General features: G+C 36.9%; 1 protein-coding gene across 1 annotated transcript in view; it reads right to left on the reverse strand.

The window, feature by feature from the left end:
- The window catches only part of LOC134528880 (uncharacterized), a 530,965-nt gene that overhangs the window by 409,902 nt on the left and 101,767 nt on the right, over nt 1-19,296 (reverse strand). Inside the window, exons 7-14 of the mRNA XM_063362546.1 lie at nt 18,876-19,003; nt 16,694-16,774; nt 14,064-14,300; nt 13,432-13,586; nt 11,798-11,854; nt 10,198-10,342; nt 1,075-1,344; nt 64-114 (exon numbers count right to left, since the gene is read on the reverse strand). Coding sequence (XP_063218616.1) covers nt 64-114; nt 1,075-1,344; nt 10,198-10,342; nt 11,798-11,854; nt 13,432-13,586; nt 14,064-14,300; nt 16,694-16,774; nt 18,876-19,003 — 1,124 coding nt within the window. The remainder of the gene's footprint in view (nt 1-63; nt 115-1,074; nt 1,345-10,197; nt 10,343-11,797; nt 11,855-13,431; nt 13,587-14,063; nt 14,301-16,693; nt 16,775-18,875; nt 19,004-19,296) is intronic.

The following is a 19,296-nucleotide window of genomic DNA, read 5'->3' on the forward strand; positions in this document are numbered from 1 at the left end:
ACTGTTCACAAGGGCTCGGTACCAGCTGCAGCTTTAGGTCGTCGTGGCCACGCAGCTGCTTGCCTGGCCGTCGTTCGAACGCCCATGCATTTCCTTCGCAGCCGCGCACGTTTCCTGAAACACCCACACTGTTCACAAGGGCTCGGCACCAGCTGCAGCTTCAGGTCGTCGTGGCCACGTTGTTGCTTGCCTGGCCACCGCTAGAACGCCCACGCGACTATTCGATTCAAGATATTGAAAGAATACATATAAAGCATGGGCTATCAAAAGTGAAGCTAAACAAACTGGACCGTTGCCAGGCAACAACGGGACTATTCTTCTCCCAATTGTGTCTTTCCTTATATCCATTTAATTCTTTATTTTAGACAAAAAAGTGGTGTTTTAAGTACACCATACCAGCTCATCATCCGCAATCTGGCTTAATGCTTGGTTTAGTTAACCAATATATTTTTCTTGACTTTTTTTTATGTATTAAAATATAAGCAGTCTTGAGCAAAATAAACATTACGATATTTTTTTAATGTGTAGGTAATTTACTTTTATCAGATTAATTTTAATTTAAAATATATACTTATTATTTTAATTTAAAGTTCTGTTTTGTAAAAATTTAATTGTTGTTCCATGCGCAGTTTGTTTAAATTGTTCTTCTAAATTTAAACTAAAATAGTATACAATCAAAATAACCAAAGTGATGATTAGTGTTGCACATTTTAATAGACTTATTAGTTTTTTTGTAATAAAACAATAATTATGCAGGCATGAAAGAGAACTTATTTACTAAATAATCAAATAATAACTTATATTTTAAAAAATGTAAAATTACATAGACTTTTTTGAAAATAATAAAATTCTTTATTATTTTCTGTTATACATAATTTTGTAAAATGTATGTTTTAAGAATCTGAGCTAGACACGATCCTTATCCCACGATAAATATTACGTGCTTTTTTCTTAGATGGTGACATAACACCTGATGAACAAAGGGAATTTTTACTCCTTAGTAATTACATTTAATTTGGCTTTTCCTCCCTTGCTCTAACACTGTTTAGGAACCCATGCAGGGAAGGAACCGACCTCTGAGGCAGATCTTTTCGAAGTAGGATTGTCCCTCGCGCGGTGACAGCTCGCTGCCGCGACCCTGCGAGTTGCGGTCCAGCTTGAAGCACTTCATGGCGTTGTAGTCGAGGATGAAGGCCGGGCAGTCGGAGCCCGCCTCCAGACAGCGCGCGCCGCACTCCAGCGTGATTCCCGGCGAGGCAGCCATGGCCAGCCCCACCTGCTGCGCCGTGCGCAGGAAGTAGCCCGTCACCTTCTCGAACGTGAACAGCCCGTCCTCGCACTGGCCTGCGAGCAGCAAGCGAGCCCGTCACACACAACCTGGCCATTGCAGGCAGAGTACCTCAGTTTCTGTGACCCATGTCTGGGAGGGTAACACTGCTAATTGTATACTGTGGCACATGTGCCCTGCCCACTGCTTTTGGACCTCACACAAAACCTGTGTGACATGTTGTCGTTAATATCTTAGCTTGTTTTGCTTGATTATTTTTAACAGGTATAATTAAATATTTCCTATAAAAAATGTATTTAATTTATGGGTTACCACCCAGCAAAATACGACAAAATAAATTCCAAATTAATCAAATTAATTTTAAATAAGATATTTGGAAATTTTAAAGGTGCTCAACCTGAAAAGGCCAGCAATAGCTTCAAGTAAGGTGAATCCTAGATGATTACACCACAAAATTTAACTCAACACAAGGTAGAGTCTTCGTCACTGATTCACTAAACTGCTATCCAATATACATAGACAAACGTGCCACACAGACTTTTTTAAACGGTTCCCCCCCCCCCCCCTCAAATCAAGCCCTTCCCTACCCATACTGAGCCACGTAGCGCATGTGCGTCTGGCGATATGGTTATTTCGTGGGCAGCGCCTTTTACAAAATGTTCCGATTACCTTTAAAACTTTAGGTAGTGTGCACATCAGTAGAAGATATATAAGTGTGTCCGGCGCCAGGAGTAGGATGGGGACCCGGAGCGATGTACGCCATCTTGGATTGTGACATCACGGAGGCCAGCTTGGTGAACTTTATCTTGACCTTTGACCCTGACATTGGCCTTTGACCTTGACTACAGACCTTGACCTCAGCCGCCATATTAAATTCCAACATCATGGAGTCGAATGCTCCACTCCAGAATGTTGAACATTTCTATATGGTAGAACCTTCCGCCATTTTTGATTTTGCAGTAACAGCCGCCATCTTGATTTCGTTGGCTAAAGGCCGCCATTTCGGATGATATCACAGGCGTTTTTTTCGATTATGACATCCTAACAGCCTTTTGTTTTCATCTGCAGAACTTGACCATCTTTAATTTCATCACAGCCACCATATTATTTTTTGTTCTGCTGGTGATTGCCATCTTGGATGTCATCATGTCCGCCATCTTTGTTTCAGCTGTTTTTTTCCTAGAGAACACCAGGATCGTTTTGTCTATGCACATAATGTCGCTATTCCATTACCTACCAAATCTGTAATGTCCTTTAACACCTTATAAAATTTAAATTTTATGCAATATACATTTGACAGGAGGGGATTTGAACAATGACAACTCAGACCTCTGGGTTGGAAAACATACGCCTTTGATGATTTGGCCATCAACACATTTACCGAATTGAGGATTAAATAAGGTGTATATAAAAATAACACACGCATTCAGACTTGTAGAGGGCATTGTCGTCATCTTTATACTAAGTATTTGCTACTAGGAGCGCTAGAGGAAACACCGTCTGCTATAGGGCGCTGCCACCATATTGTTTTCAATACTAGAAACTAGGAGCGCTAATGTCACTTAGTAAACAAATAATCCACTAGAGATTGCTCCCGTTATATTAGTTTATTTGTTACCTGCTAGAGTGCAAGCGTATTTGCTACCGTGGCATCCGTCATCTTGATGGCCTTCTTTGCCACAATCTTGAAATCTGTAATTATTAATTCTATATTAGGAAAAAATTCCAAAAAAATCATAAAATATATCAGGTAGTGACATAAGGATTGACTCGATCGATTTCCGACCTGACGAATGTTTGTTCAAATATGCGTCCTTTTTGACGAATGTGTGTCCTTTTCGTTTGTTAACTGTGCGTCCTTTTTGTAGAATGTGTTTCCTTTTATTATGATGATCAGTGCATCCTTTATGTCGAATGCGCGTTTTTGGCAAATAAGTGTTCTTTTATTTTGTTGATTGAATGTGTGTCCTTTTCGTTGAGTGCGCATAGTCAAATCTGAAGCCCGAACTGTAATTTAATGGTTCAAAACCTCTTGGTTTGGTAAACATTAAACCTTTTTCAGGGATTATTGATTTTATAGTAAGCGTTGAACCTTCTTAGTTTGTTGGTTTTTCTTCTTCTTATAATAGATTATATCCATACTATAGGTCTGACAGTTCGAAGATTTTTGTCTTGTCTGCCGGAAATATGTCTTATTTGTTTGAAAGATATAGCAAGTATTGACGAAGAAGGTCTCGCGGTTGTGATTCGCTTGGTCTATACGCCTAGCATTGAACATAGCCTATGATAGGTATCAAACACATGACCCTCGCTCCATGAGTGACTGTCACTTTGCGTGTGCTAACTAATATTTCCTCTGTTTTGCTGTTCCATGTGATATTGATGTTTTTTATTTATTGTACTCGGAACTTAGACCGTTTAATATATATAATTAGTAAATTTAATTAACTATGTGCGTCCTGGTATCAAACTATGGAAAATAATGGTTCGAATCACAATCAATATTTTAATAAACGGTATTATAATGATTTTTGGAATTTTTTCAAATTTCTATGTTAATAATTACAAATTTCCAAAATGGCATTTAATATATCATCTACGGCTTACTGGAGGCTGGTAGATGAATAATTTAATCCTATTCAGGATTTTTTCACCAGTTTTATATAGTTATTATTTTTTAACTAAAATAAATATTTTTACGTCGAGGAAGGATCGAACCAAGGGCAGGAATAGATCGATTCAATCAGTATTATTTTATGTGTTTTGGTAAGTTTTTCCTAATGAAGAGGTTAATAATTACAGATTTTCAAGATGGTGGCCAAGATGGCCAACAAGATAGCGGATGCCATATTAGTAAATATGCCTGCACTCAAGCAGGTAAAAATTAAACTAATGTGGCGGCAGCACTCTCTACCAGATTATTTGTTTACTATGTGACACTAGTGCTCCTATTTTCGAGTATTGAAGACAAGATAGCGGCAGCGCCCTCTAGCAGATGGCGTGCTCACTAGCGTTCCTAATAGGATTTACGTCAGTGGCGAAGGGTGAATTTCAAAGTGGGGGAACCAAGTATGTTCACTGTCACCCCCTATTAAGGTGGGTGGTCCGGGAGTCCTCCCCCAGAAAAATTTGAGTTTAAGGTGCAAATTGGTGCTATTTAAGCGGTTTAACGTATCTCTTTTGTAGGAAATTTTATGTTCTTTAATTTTGTATCAAAAATAATTTTTTTTTTACTAAAACTCATAGTTTGGAAAATACTTAAGCAAAAGCGATGAATTGTACCTTTAAACAGCCCTCCCACCTCCCGTTCACCACCAATGGGTCTATTAGTATGTTTTTCATCTATTTTTCTTTTGTTGTCTCGACTAATAAGGCGGCTTCCGCAGCAAAACAATTTTAAGTGTCGATGAAATCCAGGCCTAAGAGTTTCTCTACAAAATGTTAAGTCAACATTTCCTATATTATAAGAAAATTAAAAAGCTGGTATGACTAAAACTTGAGCAATCCGTCGTTACACGAAGCAAGATTTTTTAATCAGTGAAACAGTGAAAGATACGCTCGGAAACATATCACCAGCATATATCAAAATTCACGAAATTATGATTTTGGTAATAAATGCAATACATGTTAAAGTCACACAGAATTTAATAATCTTAACTATCACTTTCAAGCATGAGCATGTGTGGTCGTTTTGTTAGGCTATTTCGCTTAAGTAATAAATACATACAAGTCAGTCTTAAAAAATCTCAATATATATATACTGCCAAAATGTTAACAAATCTGTGCATATATAACATTTTTTAATCTAAAATATTGAAGAAAGCTCTGTAATTTAGGAAATTTCCTACTCACCATCCTGTCAGCTTATAGAAATTATTGGTGGAGTGGAGAGATTTGGGCAGCGCTTAACATTTGTGGTCTTGAGAACTGATGCAGGTGAATGAGGTGAGGTGGAGTAGCACTGGAATGCAAGAGCGAGGAATACAGGAGATCTTGAGTAAACTTGCTGACCAGCAACATTGTCCGGTAATATCCACATCCGGGGAATTGCTGAGGCGGGCTGCTACTTAGTTATTTGTAAACCAAGTCTAGTCGTCGTGTCTTGCGAACAAAATTGTCAATTACATCACTGTAGAAAGTTTTAATTTGTTTCAGGGAAAGCAATAATTTATGTTCAATTGAAATGAGTCCAAGATTTGACAGTATTTCTTGTTTCTGGGCGTTTCTGATGTAGGTCTTAATTCGTTTCAGTGAGGAAAACGAGCGCTCGACAGATGCACTTGTTGCTGGAATTGTAGCTACTAACGAACACAATTTATACAGCTCAGGAAAACCGTCAACACTTAAACCCGACTGTCTCAATACCTGCAGTATCTCATAAATTGGTTTTGATTTAAACTCTGCTAAACTGAATTTTGCAATTAATTCACTCCTTAAACGAGGTAAATCGAAGTACTTGCCATAAGAAGATTTTAAAGAGGCGAATGCTTCCTCGGGAAATATTTGTGCATTTTCCTAGTTTTTATTTGGATCCATTAGACCCAGGAACTTCAAATTTTCGAGTGAGCTGAATCGTGTAACAAGCTGTACTAGAATATTATCAATAATTTCAAAATACAGTTTTCTGTAGCTAGCTTCTGGATCATTTTCCTCAGATGTACGCCGTTTCTTAGTGGGAGGGTCATCTTTGAAGGCGGACCAAATTGTTGAACTGAATCTGTTTCTTTTCTCAGAAATTAATTTTTCTGTTTCTTTCAGTTTTTGAAGGCAATAGCTAATGTCGAAAGTTTTTGCTTGAATAATCTGAAACAATGCATCTGTGATGGAAAATAAATCAGAAAACACATGTAACATAAAATTAAAATTGAATTATTTTAATGCAGCTAGGAAGCCACGCGCAGCATTGTAGGTATCGGTTATGTTTTCGAAAAGGCTTATCAGATCTGATTTGTTTTCAAAAATCGTATGAACTAAGCGTGAATTATAATTCCACCTTGTAGGACATACTTTGGGAAATCGTTTGCTCACAAATTTGTCTAATGCCTGTTTTCGTTTGGTAGAATGAGAGAAGAATGAGGCAAACCCACTTAATGTTTTGAAAAATATCTTACAATCAGTAATGTTGTTGAGTGATTGCGAAAGCACAAGATTGAGTCTATGCGCACAACAATGTATGAATATAGCATTATCATATTTTTATCTCACTAATTTTTGTAGCCCATTCAGATGACCAGCCATAACAGCAGCTCCATCGTATGTTTGAGATACCAATTTTTCGCCACATTTATACTCATCTACTAACTTCAAAACGTGCTCAGTGCTTTTGCTGATCTGTTAGAACTAACGTTTGTAAAACCGAGAAATCTCTCTTCGATGTTACCCTCGTTCGTTACATACCGCTGTACAGATGCAAGCTGCGACATGTTGGCAACATCAGACGTTTCGTCAAGGATTAGTGCTACAAAAGCAGTCTGACTAACTTGTGTTTTAATTTCCGTTACCATCGCTTCGGCAATACTTTCTATTATATCATTTTGTATGTTACTAGACAAACCTGTGAAAACCTTAGAAGTTTCCAAATGTGAGGCTAATACTGAATCGTAACTGCTTAACAATTACACTAATTCTATGCAATTACCGCGGTTTGAGGAACATTATTTTTCATCGTGACCTCGGAACGCAAGCTCTTGTCGCCCGAGAAACATAGTGACATCAATCAAACGTTTCAAAACTTCTCTATTTCGGTCCACAACCTCATTGTGTTTTTTGACATCAGCGCGGAGTTGTTCTTTTAGATCCAGATCAACACGACTGAATCCAAACATCTTTAGCTTACAGACGGCCGATAAATGTGTCTGCGAGAGTTCATGTCTCTGAGCTGCTTTATGAAAATTGTTCATGTCACTAAAACCGTTCTTATTCCCAACTCCTTTCTCATAAGTAAACATTAAACAAGGCCAACAGTACAGTTTTAAAGTTTGTTTACAAGCAGTAAGCCAGCATTTGTGCGAACTGTAACAATTAGATTTGAAGTGTCTTTTGCACTGCACACCGCTTGATTTAGCATTTATTACCATACACGACATATCTGGCGTGGGTCTACCTTGCAAAATTAAAACTCGTTTTTGTTCAAAACTTTTAGCACAAAAAGATGAAACAAGTAAATTTTCTACCACGCAGTCACAAGCGCGCGTTTCCTGCCGCTCCCTCCCCTCCTGCGACAGCTTCGTCCCTCCGCACACCCTTAAAATCCCCTCCATGGCCAGGGCCCGCAGAATAGACTGTTGGTTCCCTTGGCCAAGCCTACCGCAATGCTGTAGCTATGTGGCCACTTTTGAATTTGACAAAACTCTTCACCAAAAACTTGGGACGTAATGAAGTATTATAAAGTACGTATTTTTTACGCAGTAAATCTGCTTGCAGGCTGTCAGGCGAGTTATTTTACGCAACGCGAAGCACACAATTTCTTTAGATAATAAGCCACACGGCAAGCGATGGAACCAGCCGTCTGGCTTGGTTCCCCAGGTCGGCGGCCGAAGCCGAGTGCTCACGTAAACACCCGAAGGCGAAGGGGGAGAGATCCGATAAGCAGTCGGCCACCAATGAAGGCGCAGAAGGCAATGGAAGCTACAAGGGTGGGGGGGGGGGGGAGAGAGAGGAAGGCAGAGAGAGAAAGAGAGGCGTGAGAGAGATAAAGCTATAGCTGAAGAGGTTCTACGCGCGAACGCGCCTACACAAAGTGTTACGGCGACCTGTTCAAAAAATGCAAGTTGAATTATTTACGATAGTAGACAAGTAGTAATATATTTTATTTATTTGTCAGCAGTAGGGAACCAATGGTTCCCTTGGTTCCAAGGAATATTCGCCCCTGATATACGTAATATAAAGATGATGACAATGCCCTTTAGTAGGCGATGCTATTAATATTACATAAAAAAATACAAGTCTCAGTGCGTGTTTTATTTTTATACATACCTTAGTTAATTCACAGTCTTGTAAATGCCTCGATTGCCGAATGGTAAAAGGTGTATGTTTTCCAACCCAGAGGTCCAAGCTGTCGTAGTTAAAATCACCTTACTTCCAATGTATTTTTTATAAAAAAAATAATTTAATTTGATGCTAAGGATCATAACAGCACTGGTAGGTAGTGAAACATCGACTGTATGTACACGAGACAGAGCCATGCTGGTGCTCTCTAGGAACACACTGCAGAAACCAAGATAGTGGATGTTATATCAGCCAAGTTTGCGACCTTCAGAAGAACAAAAAAAAAATATGGTGGCTGTGACGTAATTTAAGATGGCTACCTCCAGCAGACGATAACATAATAGCTGCTGGGATGTCATAATCTAAAAAAAGGGCTGTGATATCATTCAATAAGGCGGTCTTTAGCCAACGAAAACAAGATAGCGACTGTGACTACAGAATCAAAGATAGCAGAAGATTTTACTGTAACTACAATGCCACATTCTAGAGTAGATTGGTCGATTCCAAGATGGCAGAATTCAAGCTGGCGGCCGAGATCAAGGTTACAGTTAAATGTGAAACGTCAAGGTCCAATGCAAAGGCCATCTAAGATGACTCCCGTGTGATTGAAAAGAATTTCTTCGATATACGCCATTGGTGATTTAAACTGGATTACATTGTATAACCTCAACAATTAACGACAATAATAAATATATAAACACACTGAAAACATGCAAAAATCCGGTGGTGTCAAATGCTAATTGCCTAAACAGCACAGAGAATTTTGTGGATGAAAATTTTAGGCATTTAATATTTGGCATTAACCTATTTTCGGACTGTGCTCCGTGTGTTTATGTATTTATTTTTGTTGTCCATTCTTTTGTTTATTGCATTAAATACATTGTGAACCATCAAAGTCGTATGTCCATTGAATAGTTATAAATACATTTTCTCCATTATAAGAATCATTCAAAGGACGTATTTGTATGTTGGTATTGTTAGAAAATTAATAAATTCGCGATATTTTTACTTATTGTATTTATACAGATTAAAAAAATGAAGCTATATATCTGTTAGCCCTATCAATAAAACGTAAAATTTTCACAATTACATAAATGTGAATAACTGTGAATCAACATTTTTGCTGGTAACCAAACTCACAACCTCTTAAGGAAAGGATACTGGTTTGGATTTCAGTGGGTTTAAACCTTTATTATTTACCAGTGAAACCAATGCATCTGTTTTCTTTAGAAGTTGAGTTTTCTCGGGGTTTTTCCTCCCCAAACAACCACATTCCTTCGCACACTTATATCACCTAATTTCCCATCACTCATTCTTCTAACGGACTGATTCAACATACCTCTCATTTTTACATTTTAAATTCATTAAAATTTATTATATTCTTGTCATAATTCCTGAAAAAAATTAAATAAAAAATTAAATATTTATTATTTGGTATATTTTGTAACAATATCTACACTTAAGACATAGTCTTTCACGCTATTATTGTTGTTATATTTTCATTTTCTTGTGATTACTTTTATTTGAAGGCTTTTTCTGTATATTTCACACAATAAAACTCTGACATATAACGGTAAAAATTCACGAAAATTTTCATGATTATGAATATTTTCGTGAACATTTATAGCTCGAAAAAAATCGGTCAGGAAATATCTGGTGAGAAAATATGTGACCAAAAACAACTGCAAGAAAGCTATCGTGATATCTTTGGTGTAAAATCCCTTTATTAATATTAATGAAAAGATAATGAAATAACAATTCGGCGTGTGAGACCGAGGTTTAACACAAATTGGATTTAAATGAACTTTGTGAAATAATTTGGGTTCTAAATATCTTCAAGCTCTATTTCTTTTTGAGTTGTTACAGTCTTGAACAAGACCATACATATGTATATATAATTAATCCCGAAAACCTATACTTACTGATGCTGCACTGCTTCTCGGCATAGATGGCATCCCGCTTGAGCATCAACGGAGCATTGTTCAACGACAAGGAGTCGTCACCGCTCAGGTAGCAGCGCTTCTCGCCAGGGGCGTAAGTGAACGCCCGACAGGTGAACCCACGGGCCTGTAGAACACACCCTCACATTCCGTAATACAGTATGTCCATAAAACAATGTCACAGTTATAACTTTTAATAGCGATGTAGAGTTTTGGTTCAAGGTCACCATTAAAGAGTAACTCAAACAGTTTTAGATACGCGAATGCGCGAGTACTGATTTGTGTTTTCTCGCTTGCAGCGCCACATATGTTGAAAGAATGGCTCTTTCCCCAATTATTAGAGGGTGAACCTGTAAAGTTTATTTGGCAATAGGATGGAGTTCCTCCCCTTTGGAATCTCTTTGTACGAGAGTGGTTCAACGTCGAAGTCCCTGTCGAGACGACAGAGCTCTTTTTCGCTGGCCTCCACGTTCTCGATTCTTTTTTCGTTTGGGGCTTTATAAAAGATCGTGACTCTTTCGCCTCTACCTTATGATATATCAGAGTTAAGACACAACATTTAAGAGGCTATTACTTTCATTATTCCGGAAGTGTTAACCAAATTTGAGATGAATTACACTTTGGGTTGGATGTGTATACCGTATAACTAAAGGTGCGCATATTGGGCATTTGTAAGAAAAACTAGGCTAGTTTAACTTCAATTTGATGTAAGATTTGATGAAAATAGTCTAAATTAAATTATTACATATTATATATGCCATTAAAATTGGGACATTCTTTTATAGACACTCTGTATTGTAATTATTTTCGATTTATGCCACTCTAGTTTGCACTGTATGCAATAGAGAAAACACGGCAAACGGAGAAAGAAAGAGGAAAATACAAACACACAGATAAAAAGCCTAAGACAGTATATTTCAAATATTAAATATATAGACAGCACAGAGAATTTACTCCGCGTTAGACAACTATCCAACACGTGAAGTAAAAATATTTTTAAACAGCGAAAGCTACCCATATGGACTTATAAAGCTAAATATTTCTTCTCTCAGATAAAATGCATATCAATCGCTTATCAAATGTATTCATACTATGACCGCAGACAGTCACCGATACTGAGTTCCGACAGTTCAAGAACAAGGCTCCGTTAATGATGTTTGACGTTTCCAAACAGGACGATGAAATAAATTCAAACATAATCGACTGTAGGATCGAGATATCGACGAGAAAAAATGTTCCACCAAACACCTATGCTTTTTGTCTCATACTTCACGATCGACTTGCATCTTACAACCGTCGAGATAAGGTTGTGAAAATTCTCTTATTACTAACGGTACATTTTGCGAGATTACTGTTGTTATGGCCGAGAATTGTTAGCGTCATAATGTACTGCAACCTGCAAGGTTTTCAGAGCACTACATGTTTGAACGAGTATGTGCCTGTACGAACTCCCAGATAATGTAGAAATGACACTCGCAGTGTGAGTAGAGCCTGCATATATAAAAGGCGTGCAATGGTTCGCGCCTTCAGTTGTCGTCCCACTTGCAAGAAAATGTTTACGTTTCATCCTGCCAACGTGTACGTGACCGTAAGACCTAGCTTCAGCAGTGTCGAGTACAGCTACTGTGATGCCGGATATCTGCGCACATATACGGAAACCTGTCATGGAGGTGCTCAGCACTGGTGGTTTTCGTACTTTCCTTTGTCCTATAAACTAAATCAGCAGCTCCTATATTGCAGCAAACCTGGGAACTGTGCCGTCTATCACATAAGACCGCACACAAACCTCCCAGTCAGTTTAGAAGAAATAGTCGCTTTTACTGTATATCCAACACAAAACTTGGATGTGTTGCAACCTGTTGCGACATGCGATGCATCTATGCAGATGTTCAAATGACATGCGACATGCATTTAAAAAAATGAGAAACACTATCATGTAAGACGAATTGCCTCTCCTTGAGGTCTGGCAAAGATCTTTTCTTGCGAACGTTAGTGAGCATTCCGTAAGTCACATAAAAATTAATATTCTTTATCTCAACATAATATGTGATGACATCTGTAGGCAAGCATCAAGATTACTTGAAACGAGATCTTTTGCATTTAATAAATTAATTCTCGCTACTGAATGGGGCTATTGTAGCCAGTTGGAGTCTTTTAGACTCGTAGCCTCTTAGCCTCGTAGCATCGTAGCCAGTTGAAGACTTTTTGACTCGTAGCCTTGTAGCCTCGTAGCCAGTTGGAGCCTTGTAGAATCGTAGCCTTGTAGCCTCGTAACCTTGTAGACAAATTTTGTTGGAGCTGTTGGAGCCAAAGATGGATGGGAGCCTTGAATACTTTTAGTCTCGTAGCCTCATTGTCTTGTGACCTTGTAACCTCGTAGACTTGTAGCTTAGTAGCCAAGTAGCCTTGTACTTTTGTAGCCAAATGTCGTTGGAGCTGCTCAAGCTGTATCCTATCGTATCTTGTAACTGATCGTTTCCTACTGATGGGGTCATAGCCTGCTGAGTTGAATCTTCGTGTAAATGTACGTCCTTTTCGTTAAATGCACATATTCAAGTCTGTAGTATGGTCTCCTACTGATGGGAACATATACTACTAATGGGATTGTATCCCTGTGAAGAGAACATATCCCTGGGATCAGATTGTGTGTACATTTTGTGTACAGTACGTGCATTGCGTGTTTATTGCGTGTTCATTGCGTGTTCGGTGTTTCTACTGTGAGTCATTTGCGTATCCCGTATGTATATTGCCGGTTCATTTCGTGTCTTTTACGTGTCAATTGTGTGTCCATTGCGTGTCCAGTGTATGTATTGCATGTTCATTGCTTGTTCGGTGTGTGTAATGTGTGTCAATTTCGTGTCCTGTGTGTGTATTTCGTGATAATTGCGTATCCTGTATGTGTGTTTTGTGTGTCCATTACATGTTCAGTGTGTGTATTGCATGTCTTTTTATTTTTTCGAATGTGATTTCGTTTTTGAATGTGCTTCTTTTTTTAAATGTTATTTTGACTCGCATATTAATGTAAATAGATCGTGTTTTGACTCGCATATTATTCCCGCAGCCGTGGTTGTTCAAGCGAGTCCCCGACGACATGGACCCTCAGGCCATCTCTGACCATGGTGCAGTGCAGTTCCGCTCTCTTCAGTACATTTCCTGATATTTAGTTGGTTTTTAAATGACGTCCTTGATGAACTGTCTACTGTTAGCATCGCAGACCTCGATGGCAGCGAAGCCAACAACTGCAGACATCTTGGTGGAAGGTCTAGCATCGTCGTTGAGGACACAGATTGCTGCGTTGGCGACGGCAGCGGAGACCTCGATGGCAGCGACTCCGACGGCGATGCAGATCCCGTTGGCATCTGTGATACCAGCTGCAGAGGAGGCATCGACAGGGGCTGTTATATCAGTTGAAGTTTCGTCAGCAAACTCGGAGATTTTAACGGACGACGGACGTTTATCACGTCAGTGCAAATACTGTGGTAAGTCATTCATTAACACTTCAAACGCTCTCAGACATGAAAGAGGCAGATGTCTGAATAAAGCACAAAGAAAACTGTTTCATTGCATCAAATGTAGAAAACCAATTTCACGACTTGATAGTCTAAATCGACATCATGAAATCTGTACTGGATCAGTTAAGTGCAAGCAAGAATCTGTTTGTAAAAATTAAACTGGCTGTTGTTTTGTCTCGCATCTCCTGCCAGTCGGTGCGAATATATAAGTGTGAACTGAACGATGTGACTCTCAGTCCACCTCTATCTCTGGTGCAGTGAGTGTCGTCTTGTTTGACTGGTTAGTTGCATAGGTCTCGTTATTGTCTATTCTTGAAAACTCGATGATGTATTTACCATCTATAACGACAACCTGGATGGAAGTTGTACCATCAACACTGCAGACCTCGATAGAAACGTTGCTGACACATCCAGAGATTCCGATGACGACGACGACAGTGACGACGGCGACAACGCATATCCTGTTGGCAACGGCGTCAACAGTTTCGCTTACTGTTCCAGTGGAGCACGATATGTTAATGCCTGCACTGTCTTCAGCAGCAGGACAATGGTTGTCAACAGTGCCAGTGACATCTATTAAGGACGCAGCATCAAAAAAATGAAAATAGGTGATTACACAATACACGATTGTAATAATAACTCTGAAAACATTAAATATCAGTGAAACAGGTGTTGTACCCAGTTTATATGCAATGGAAGATTAAAAAGACACGTCAGTAATGGTGATGGACTGGTTGCGCATTCATCGGGACCAAAATGTTTCTTCTGTGGCAAGACATTTGTGTGAAAAACATCATGAAATATATCATTGTCCTCTCAATGAAACTGAGAACTCTGTACTGTGTGTTGCATGTGGTAATCAACTGTCATGTGGATATGCCCTGAAATTACATTCCAAGGTATACAAAGGACTTGGTTTGTACTAAAATAAGACTGTATAAATTGAAAAACGCTAGTGATATTTTGTTTTTGTTGTTGCAGTAGAGTAAAAATTATGTAATACATTTTTATTTGTAATTTTGTTGTTTTATTTCTCGAACATGTAACTTTTATGGTATTTTTAATTAAGATTCCTTTTTTTTTTTTTTGATCGATCAAGGATCAAACCAAGGGCGGATATCGATTGAATCAGTCAGTAAATTAGTTGCTGAACTTTTTGTTTAAGAGTTTTAATTTTTTTTCTGAATTTCTAAATCAATAACTACGGATTTTCAATATGGCGGCCACGACGAACAACAAGATCGCGGACGCCATGTAATAAATGCTACTGCACTCTAGCGGATAAAAATTAAACTAATATGGCTGCAATACGCTCTAGCAGAACGAAAATGAGATGATGACCTCCAACAGACGAAAAAAAGGAGCCGTCATGACTCACTGGCTGATGTATTATCTGCCGGTGGTTGATGTGGAGGATAGATCCATCGCCATTTTTAATCGAACAACCTTGCTGGATTCTAACCAATGACACCATGTCATAAGTACCTTTTAATAAAAAAAAAATTTAAATTTTTTTCCCGGATTTCAGCAAAAAAGAAGATTTTTAAGATGGTGGACGTGACGTCATCTAAGATGGTAGCCGAGGTCAAGGTTTTGGCCTCAGCGGCTTAGGATGGCTTGCTTTCAGGAGTTCTAAACCGCTTTTAGGATTTTTATTCTAAATCAAAAGTCTTTTGAGGTATTTAGAATTTCGAATTTTCGGGAATAAAAACGGGTAATTTTCCCATTAAACGGAATATTTTCTTTTTAAATATGGAATTTTTGAATTTTGAGATTTATTTTTTATTTCCAGCGGAATTTTTTCCCTAAGTTATGGAAATGTTGACGAATTTTGTTGAATTTTTGGCCAGTTTTGAAATTTTTGAGTTAATTGTGGCAATTTTTGGCAAATGTTTAAGGTCAAGTTCAAAGGTCAAGGTCATTCAAAATGGACATCGTGATGTCACAATCCAAGATGGCAGTCAGTACCACGCACCACGCTCCGGCTCCAGTCCCAGCTGCGGATATTATATACTAGTAATATTAATATTTAAAATATTGTAGTAAATCATATTTGGTGAAATAAATAAATAATATTTGGTGACATCATGCTTGGGTCAAAAGTAAGGTTGAAAACCAAGATGGCGACGATGACGTCATTCAAAATGGTGGTGGTTACGTCATTAAAGATGGCTGTGTTAAGTGATTCAAGATGGCGGTCGATGTTCGTACACTGACAGGGATATACAAAACTATAGCACTAAAATTTACAAAAAAAATTAAAAAATAAGATCGACAAACCTTAATCACATATGCCCTGCATGAACAGACTAATCAAATTGCATATTCCATTCCCAGATTGGCTTTTCTGGTGGCTGGTAGTGGGAATACCAAGTTGTTATAGGGATATTTCAAGCTAACAACTTTTTTTGGTTTATAGGGAAATTTCAAGGAAAAAAACGGAAAATTTGGGGGGGCGGGACAGGAAATTCATATCATTTTTGGGATAAAAAAAGAAATTTTGGGAGCAATCGGTGACTTCTGAGGTCAAAAGTCACACATCCAAATCCAGATTTTAAATTTCCTTTTCCCGGAGCCCAAAAATCTAACTGCTACTAACGATAAACAAGTGTAGCCCTAAAAACAAAGAAAAATTAAAAAAAATCGTAGTATTGTAAACTAAATTTTTTTTTTTCAACACCCGAATTAATTTATATGTTTAAAAAACTATGTTTACAAACTGCTGGTAAATGTCACGGAATAATAATTTAGTAGTTAATGTAGTTATTTACTAACACTACAAACAGTTTTCTGGTTAATCGCGAAATTTCATTAGCTAAAATTAACAGTAAGATATAAATTGTGAACCAATTTCGCACAGGTCATGTGCATGACTCACTACGTACTCGCTTATTATTTTTGAATTGTGAATCCAACCTAGGACTCGAGCACAAAACCCACCTGGTCGCAAAGCGCCTCGCATTCACCTTGGCTGGCAGCAAACTGCAGCTCGTCCATGGAGATCACAGAAAATCCTGGCCGCACGTTGTACCGGCAGTCAGGCAACGCTGTTAACCAAAAGTGAAACATAATATTATTTCAATTCCTAGAGCATTTGGAACTATATAGCAAAGATAATTCATAATTATTTTCTGGAAATGTGGCAGTAGATTCTCGGAAAAAGTGCGTTAATTTTGAGGTTATAAGTTACTTCTTTAGGCGCGTTATGAAAATATGATGAGAGTGAAATTTTAAGATGTGCACGCATCACTGTAACACAAAATTAACAGGTTGAAGCTGCCCGCTAAATCGCTCATTAAGTCTCCAAAAAAAGCTACCAACAAAATATAAATAGAACCTCTATAAGTCGCGCATTTTGGCACGCTCGTCGCCTCTGATCACTGTTTTCATATTTATAATATTTATCCACATGTTTCTAGTTTCTACATTCACAACACGTGTTTTAGTTTCATACAAGTGCGAATAATATATGTGCTAGTAAATTATATTCATTAGTGATTTAAATTGAATATTTTGATTAATATTATATACTATACGTAAATATTAGTAAAAAAATTGTGCCTTTAAACTTTTTCAAGTGCTCCAATATAATTGAGGTTAACTATCCGTATGTATTATTTATTGATATAAATTAAAATATTATTATTTAATATAATTAATACTAAATATTACTGAATTATTAATGTTAAATATTAATTATTGGCTATTTAATATTTACAAAACTAAGAAATAAATTTAATAAAACATTTAATAAAAAATTTGTGATAAAAAAATAAAAATTAACATCAAATTAAAATATTAATTTTTAATATTTATTGTTAAATTGAATAAATAATAAATATTTATAAAAATAAATGAACAAATTTAATGAAAACTTTTAAAAAAAATGAAAAGTGAATATTAAATTAAGAAAATAATAAATATTTAAAAAATGAATAATCTTAAATTAAATTTTTTAATTTATTATTAAATTTATTTTATTTCTTTTAAAATATTAAATAATCCATAATAAATATTTAAAATTAAGAATCTTATAATATTTAGTACAAATTATGTCATATATATTTATTATTCTCTAAATTTTATTTATTTAATTTTTCAAATTTAAACTGTACTTTATTGACTGTGTTGACTATTTTTTACCAGCCCTTTTATTATTTTATTGTAATTAATTATTTGCATGGAATCAAAAACTATTTTTTAATGATGCCAAAGAAGTATAACTTCTCACGTGCGTACATAAATACACGCACCCATTTTTTTTTCTTAGCAGGCAGCTCGTAGAAAATATTTCAGTTATTCCATAAAAAAAATTAGAATATTTTGAATAACTCTTTTTGTTCCAAATTGGCATTGTCTGAGTAAGTCAAAAGTTCAGAAGTTTTTTCTTTCTTAGGATTTTTATGATAATAATATTGTTTTATCTATCAATTATTGACGTCGCTGAATATACGAGAAAAATTATTACCTTGACGGTGATACATGACTCATTTCAGTAGTAGCTGGACAATAGTCTAATGGGCACATGAGCCTGAGGTTAAGGGCGAAGGGACACGTGAGTTAAGTTCAACTTTGTTTGTGCTTTAAAAAAACATTTTTTATAGCCCTGTGGCTCAAATACTATACCATTACACAAATTCCTATTTTAATGACATTTTGAAATAATTAAAGTTTTACTTTCCATTTTACAATAACGTACAATAATTTTTTTTCAAATGCTATTGTCTATTTTTTTTTATAAGAACGACTTTTTCCAAGCCGAGAGTATTTAAGGGTTGTTTTTCGTGGCGATTGTGATATTTACAACTGTGTCTTCGCTTATTATTTTATTTATATACCATAGTCAATTACATTTATATATTTTAATTTGTTATAGTTACAGTGGGATTATACCCTCCTATTTTTCTTAGCCATGAAGGAAAAGGTTTTTTTCTATGCTAGAGTATACAGCTGTTGAAGTAACTTTAATGAAACTTAACCTTCAAATAAATTAAGAAGAATGTAATTATTGAAGCCCTCTCGGGACATAACATATAACTTAATATCAGGTTTCCATAATTTTAAGTAAAACAAATGTAGGACATATTACTGATGGATGATTTATAAAAATAATATTAAGCCTATTATAATTATTTTAAGCATACTGACATCGGACACACTGGTTTTCCAAGTAGTCAATGGGGCTTCCTGGCTGGCGACGAAAAGCGTTCGGTTGACTCCGCCGGTCTTCGTGGCTCAGTCTGCAGAGGTTGAGAGACTCGTCGTATTCTGCTGATCTGGAACCAAAATAAAAGTAACCCTTAGGAGCATTCTGCAAATAACCTTTCGAAAATCAACTAAAAATTAAACTTATTATTCTGCAAGCTGATTTTAAAAAGCTATGACAGTTCACCGTGTCTGGTTCATCTGCAGCTTATAAGACGCCATGAGAAGGCGCGACATGTCATCATTATTTGCCTCTGCATGAAAACCATCACGGTTTATTTAGTGGACTCTGAGCCATTGAAAGACCAATAACCGAAGAAGCATCAAATTAGAGATTTCTTAATCGATAAGGGCCAATTTCACC

Source organism: Bacillus rossius, chromosome 2, assembly GCF_032445375.1.
Source record: "Bacillus rossius redtenbacheri isolate Brsri chromosome 2, Brsri_v3, whole genome shotgun sequence".
Taxonomy (NCBI): Eukaryota; Metazoa; Arthropoda; class Insecta; order Phasmatodea; family Bacillidae; genus Bacillus; species Bacillus rossius.